The sequence below is a fragment of the Theropithecus gelada genome, unplaced genomic scaffold (assembly GCF_003255815.1).
Source record: "Theropithecus gelada isolate Dixy unplaced genomic scaffold, Tgel_1.0 HiC_scaffold_586, whole genome shotgun sequence".
In the NCBI taxonomy this organism is placed as follows: Eukaryota; Metazoa; Chordata; class Mammalia; order Primates; family Cercopithecidae; genus Theropithecus; species Theropithecus gelada.
Genome location: NW_020262499.1, coordinates 2,455 through 8,923, shown reverse-complemented (window position 1 = coordinate 8,923; position 6,469 = coordinate 2,455). Strand labels below are relative to the sequence as shown.

Below are 6,469 nucleotides of genomic sequence, written 5' to 3'. Positions count from 1 at the left end.
ACCGTGTTAGCCACGATGGTCTCGATCTCCTGACCTCGTGATCCGCCCGTCTTGGCCTCCCAAAGTGCTGGGATTACAGGCTTAAGCCACCGCGCCCGGCCTATTTTTATTTTTTTTTGAGACGGAGTCTCGCTCTGTTGCCAGGCTGGAGTGCAGGGGCGTGATCTTGGCTCACTACAACCTCCGCCTCCTGGGTTCAAGCAATTCTCCTGCCTCAGCCTCCCAAGTAGCTGGGATTACAGGAATGCGCCACCGCGCCCAGCTAATTTTTGTTTTGTTTTTTTTTTTAGTAGAGACGGGGTTTCACCATTTTGGCCAGGATGGTCTTGATGTCTTGACCTTGTGATCTGCCCAAAGTGCTGGGATTACAGGCGTGAGCCACCGTGCCCGGCCTCCTTCATCTTTATCCTTAACTAATGAAGAGTGTATTTGTTTTGTTTTGTTTTTTTGAGACTGAGTCTCACTCTGTCACCCAGGCTGGTGTGCAATGGCGCAATCTCAGCTCACTACAACCTCTGCCTCCCAGGTTCAAGCAATTCTCCTGCCTTAGCCTCCTGAGTAGCTGGGATTACAGGTGTGTGCCACCACGCCCAGCTAATTTTTTTACTATTAGTAGAGATGGGGTTTCACCATATTGGTCAGGCTGGTCTCAAACTCCTGACCTTATGATGCACCCACCTTGGCCTCCCAAAGTGCTGGGAGCCACCGCGCCCGGCCTGAGGGGTGTATTTCTAAGAAAGTATCTACGTGCCCTTAGTAGGGGCTGGATCTTATACTTTCCTGCAGCTCCTACGTCTGCACCAGCCTCCTTAGAGGCAACCAAGGGCTGGGGGATGAGCACAAGCAGCTTCCCACTTCCCAGGCCACTCACCTCTTCAGGGCACCCACGGTATCCTCTGGCCTAGCCACAGCCAGCTCCTCGGTATCATTGAGGAATTTGAGCCGTACAGTGATGAGGCCAGGGCTGGGAGGGAGGCAGGTGCTATCCTCAGATCTCAGGGGGGCCTCTGGACTGCTGCTGTCTGCACCTGCTTGTCTTTTGGGCAGGCCTTGGATGTCAAGGAGATGCTCAAGGCTGGGTTCAATACCACCCCCAGCTCCAGCTTCCCCTGTGGAGTCTCCCCGACCTTCACCAGCCTCTTCAGCCTTCTCATCATTACCCTCTGATGGATGGGGGAGTTCAGTTGGCTCGGGGTTGCCTTGGCCTGCCACCAGGTGGTCCACATGCCCCAGGTGGAGGACGGATGTGTCACCTGCTGACACAATGGCGCCCAGGAGCTGGTTGCTACCACTGTCTGCCACGTAGGTAGAGAGCCAAGCTAGGACCAAGGCTAGAATCAGCACCACCACACCTGCCACCACCATCACCTCATTACCCACACCCTCAATGAGGGTGACATCAGAGAGCTCCATGGCCTGGCTGCCGGCAGGGTCCACGCTGCAGGAACAAAGGGGGACAGCATCAGCAGAGCCTGAGGGGTTGCAACCAGGTCTCTAGTTTGTTTAGGTTCTAACTGACCCAGCCCTGAAAAAAAAAAAGGAGTTCAGTGTTCTGTAGAAGGGGGCACAAACCTTCCTAATTCTGGCACCCCAACGTAAAGCTAAAGACCTATCGTACCCTTTGCCTCTATTGTGAAACTCTTGCTTTCAGGTCCTGTGACCTTCCTCTCTCACATTCCAACTTCCCAATGAGCGTGGATCAGCAGGAAAAGCCCACAGCCTTGCTGCTGCTGCTGCTACTGTTGTTGCTTTTTTGGCGAATGAGGAAAAACCTTTGCTGAGGCCTGAGTTTCTCTAGGATTTCTATCACTTGGTCAAGCAAATATGTCTCCTAAGCAGCCTCCAAAGTGGCTTCAGAGAGACCCAAAAGTCTGGAATATTTTACTGCGGGGCCCGCTTAGAGGCACTGTTTAGCCATCCCTGCCGGATTGTCTCATTTCAGCCTATTTCATTCCTGGTCACATATCCAGGCTGCCAGATGTCAAGAGTCAAAGAAAACTGACCTACCATCAAAAGCAGAGTCAGACAACCTCAAACGGGCAACTCTGTAGGGATCACGAGCAGACACTATGCAGCAGACATTATATGCCACCTCTGAAACTTCTGGCAAGCCCCGGGGAGCAACATGGGACAGACACCAGAAGCACCACCCTCCTGGGTCACCATGGGCCCACTCCTGCAATGACCACTCCCCATGTGGAAGTGATTTGAAAAAGATTCCATAACAACTCTCACAATCCATATCTCAGTCTCTCTTCTTTCACTGTGAAGGTTCTGCTGCTGCAGTTTCTTAGAAAGGCAGGAAGGGTCCCTGCTTGATCCCTGGAGTACCTACTATGTCCTTTGGAGAATCTGCTGCTTTCACAGCTGTCCCTGGGCAAATCCAGTCTGGTGATTATCATTATCGGACTATTCTCACAGCACCTATAAAACTTCATTATACTTATCTACCTCTCCATCTCTCTATTAGACTCCTGGTAGACAAGGATCGTATGTATTTCTCTTGGTACTGAAGTGTCCAATATAATGCCCCAGCAGTTGCTCAAAGAATATCTGTGGAACACATCAACATCCTTATTTAATATACTGGCCCTGGAGTTAGAAAAACAACAACTAATTATAACCCCAGTCTCGCGTCTTACTAGCTATATCACCTCAGACAACTTTCTCAGAGCCTCAGCTTTCTCATCAGTAAAATGGGGTTAAAAACAGTACCTACCTCATGAGGTTGTTTTGAAGATGACGTGAAATCATCGAAGCAAAATACTTAGCACAGTGCCTGGCACAGTGCAAACTGCAATTGCTCAATAAATGGTAGCAATTATTTATCACACCCACAACTAATCCCTGATGGCAAGAAGGTTAATGTCATTAACCATGATTTACAGAAAAGGAAACTGCGGCGAAGAAAGACGAAAACGGCTGGCACAGACACAGGGAACTCTCGTGGGGAGGGGCCCAGCAGGACCCCAGGTGTCCGGCCTGAGAGGTCTTTACTCTGTCCCTCAGCCTGTGATCTACCCTGTCCGTACCGTGACCGCACGGTGAGGAGGGGTCCCGCACCCTTTTTCTGAGGCGAAGGTTTCGCGTTTGGATGGTCCTATTCCCGCGGCGTTGGACTGGGGTCCATGGGCCCACCTGAACCGAAGGGCTGCCTGGCCCTGGCCTCCGTGATAAGCCCAGCTCTCCCGGCCCGTGAGGGGTAGGGTCGGCTAAGGGGGTCACAAACCGTCCACACCCCTCAAACTTCGGGGCGGGGCTGGGGAACTGGGGGCGGGGCTTGAGGACGCGGGGAGTCATGGGAAATTAAAGGGGGATTTGACCAGCACTGTGCCTGGATGGGGAAGTCCTCACCTGAAAAGGCCAGACTAAATGTTTTGACCTCGCCAGGACGGCCCCTGGACTCGTCTTTCCGCAGGGGTCGGGAAAAGGGCTGGCAATCTGCGATTCCGTTCAGGGTCCGGTCTCTTCCGGCTTCTCCCGGAAGCTGTTATGCCAGGGACAGGAAGTCCCGCCTCCGCGCCTTGCACTGATGACGCAAAGCTACGTAAGGCGGGCTGACGTAAAAGGTATTCTTTAAATAAAAGGGACAGGTTTCTCAGCGGAAGGAGGGGCGGAGTCATTGTTGGCGGGATTGCGGTCCTCCCAGAGCGGGGCCACGCCTGGTGGGCGGGGACTTAGACAATCCGTGTGAGAGGCTGGGCCAGGGGGAGGAGTTAGCGGGGAGGTACTTGGGGAAAGGGGTGTGGCTTCGCGTCTGTGTAAGGTTGCCCGGGCTGGCGCCGCTGGGCAGAGCCGGTGCGACGTTTCCCTTTCCAGCCTTGTTCTTCGGTCCTTGCTGTCTGCCTCCCGGGCTGATTGGATTTGTTAACTGCTTTGCAGCGCGCACCGAACTACAGGTTAGCGGGATTAGTAAGAACTCAGCTCTGGGCCATTCGGGAAGACAGATAAGGAGACGAGTTAGTCAACATCCAGTGCTTGAAGAGTGCGGCCCCAGGTAGCGTGGGACCCCGAGAAAGAAGGCGGGAAAGCATTTCAAAGAAGGCACAGATTCAGCGCAGGCTTAGGGCACAAAAAAGGGGAAAAGTCCAGCTTTCAAGAACTTATTCGGATTTTTGCAATTAAAATTTTTTCTTTTTTCTTTTTTGAGACGGAGTTCCGCTCTTGTTGCCCAGGCTGGAGTGCGATGGCGCGATCTCGGCGCACTGCAACCACCGCCCCCCGGGTTCAAGCGATTAGTACTGCCTCAGCCTGCCGAGTAGCTGGGGTTATACGCATGGGCCACCACGCCCCGCTAATTTTGTATTTTTAGTAGAGACGGGGTTTCTTCCTGTTGGTCAGGCTGGTCTCGAACTCCTTACCTCAGGTGATCCGCCCCCATCTCGGCCTCCCAAAGTGCTGGGACAGGCGTGAGCCACCGCGCTCGGCCGCAATTAAAATTTTTTCCCACCGCTTTGGGAGACAGAGATGGGAGGATCGCTTGAGCCCAGGAATTCGAGGCTGCAGTGTGCTATGATCTGAGCCACTGCACTCCACCCAACAGCGAGGCCTTGTCTCAAAAAAAAAAAAAAAAAAAAGCGCTGGAGTTTGAGGGTTTTGGAGAACTAATGATTAAAGGATAAATAATGCATGCAGGGGCAAACATAAGCAAAAAGCTTGGTGGTTTGTAACAACTGAACACTGGCAGAAGTAACACTTAGATCAAGAAATAGATAATTAGGCCCGGCGCGGTGGCTTACACCTGTAATCCCAGCACTTTAGGAGGCCAAGGCAGGCAGATCACAAGGTCAGGAGTTCAAGACCAGCCTAGGCAACATGGTGAAATCTCTACAAAAATACAAAAATTAGCCGGGCGTGGTGGCGCACGCCTGTAATCCTAGCTACTCAGAAGCCTGAGGCAGGAGAATGGCTTGAACCTGGGAGGCGGAGGTTGCAGTGAGCTGAGATGGAGCCACTGCACTCCAGCCTGGGTGGCAGAGCGAGACTGTTTCAGGAAAAAAAAAAAAAAAAGAAAGAAATAGATAATTACCCCAGAACCTCCCCCTTCATACATTCTTCTAGCCATTAACCTCCAAAGAGTAGTCACTGTTCTGATGTCTGTCACCAGACATTAGTTTTTCTTGTTTTTGTACTTGCTATAAATGGAATCCAACTGTGTATTCTCTTCAGTGTCTAGCTTCTTTTTTGTAAGTCCTTTCATTGTGGTAAAACAAACATAGCTGCTGGGCCCAGCGGCTCACGCCTGTAATCCCAGCAATTTGGGAGGCCGAGATGGGCGGATCACGAGGTCAAGAGATCGAGACCATCCTGGCTAACACGGTGAAACCCCGTCTCTACTAAAAATACAAAAAATAAGCCAGGCGTGGTGGTGGGCGCCTGTAGTCCCAGCTACTTGGGAGGTTGAGGCAGGAGAATGGCGTGAACCCGGGAGGCAGAACTTGCAGTGAGCTGAGATCGTGCCACTGCATTCCAGCCTGGGCGACAGAGTGACTCCATCTCAATAAATAAATAAATAAGTAAATAAATAAATAAATAAACAAACATAGCTAGGCACGGTGGCATGCACCTGTAGTCCCAGCTACTCTGAAGGCTGACTCAGCAGGGTCACTTGAGCCCAGGAGTTAAAGGCCAGCCTTGGCAACACAGGGAGACCTCTATCTCTAAAGATAAATATATACATATACATAATATAAAATGTACCATTTTAACTATTTTTAAGTTTACAATTGAGTGGCATTAAGTGCATTCACAAAGCCAGGCACAGTGGCTCATACTTGTAATCCCAGCACCTTGGGAGGCCGAGGCAGGAGGATCCCTTGAGCCAGGAGTTCAAGACCAGACTGGGCAATATGGTGAGACCCACATCTCTAAAAAAAAAAGTAATTAACTGGGCATGGTGGCGTGTGCCTGTAGTCCCAGCGACTCAGGAGGCTGAAGTGGGATGATTGACCCTAGGAGGTTAAGGCTGCAGTGAGCCATAAGCCAGCTATTCAGGAGGCTGAGGTGGGAGGATTGCTTGACCCTAGGGTCAAGATTGCAGAGAGCTGTGATCGTGGCACTATGCTCCAGCCTGGGAGACGGAGTGAGACTCCATCTCAAAATAAAAAAAAAAGTAAAGGAAAATAGCTGAGCATGGTGGCTCAAGACTGTAATTCCAACACTTTGGGAGGCTGAGGTGGGAGGATCACTTGAGCCCAGGAGTTTGAAACCAGAATAGGCAACATTGCGAGACGCTGTCTCTACAAAAAATTTAAAAATTAGCCAGGCCTGGTGGTGTGTGCCTATAGCCCCAGCTACTTGGGAGGCTGAGGTGGAAGAATCATTGGAGCATAGGAGGTCAAGGCTACAGTGAGCTGTGATTGCGTCACTGCACTCCAGCCTGGCATACAGAAAGACCCCGTTTCAATCAATCAATAAAAAGCACTCTAGGAGATCTTCCCAAGGCAGTACACATGCTGGTCACTTGGAA

At 51.3% G+C, this 6,469-nt stretch overlaps 1 protein-coding gene across 11 annotated transcripts; it reads right to left on the bottom strand.

Moving 5' to 3' along the window:
- Positions 1 to 867: 867 nt before the first annotated feature.
- Positions 868 to 3,513, bottom strand: LOC112617899 (transmembrane and ubiquitin-like domain-containing protein 2). Of its 11 annotated transcripts, XM_025374551.1 has the most exons (4): positions 3,355 to 3,513; positions 2,720 to 2,847; positions 2,452 to 2,553; positions 868 to 1,525 (listed from the first exon to the last, which is right to left on the bottom strand). In XM_025374551.1, exon 4 carries the CDS (start codon positions 1,411 to 1,413, stop codon positions 868 to 870), a length of 546 nt encoding a protein of 181 aa, XP_025230336.1. In that variant the 5' UTR covers positions 1,414 to 1,525; positions 2,452 to 2,553; positions 2,720 to 2,847; positions 3,355 to 3,513. The 11 variants fall into 11 exon arrangements, with proteins under 11 accessions (XP_025230336.1, XP_025230327.1, XP_025230335.1 ...); XM_025374542.1 differs by lacking the exon at positions 2,452 to 2,553 and having other exon boundaries at positions 868 to 1,438; XM_025374550.1 differs by lacking the exon at positions 2,720 to 2,847.
- Positions 3,514 to 6,469: the final 2,956 nt, after the last annotated feature.

Excerpts from the sequence above, each read along its gene's own strand:
- LOC112617899 (XM_025374541.1), bottom strand. The coding sequence starts at position 2,754 with ATGATTTCACGTCATCTTCAAAACAACCTCATGAG. Across the intron at positions 2,554-2,719 it reads CTTCAAAACAACCTCATGAG|ATATTCTTTGAGCAACTGCT; the intron begins GTAGGTACTGTT and ends TGTGTTCCACAG. Across the intron at positions 1,439-2,451 it reads TCTAATAGAGAGATGGAGAG|CGTGGACCCTGCCGGCAGCC; the intron begins GTAGATAAGTAT and ends TTGTTCCTGCAG.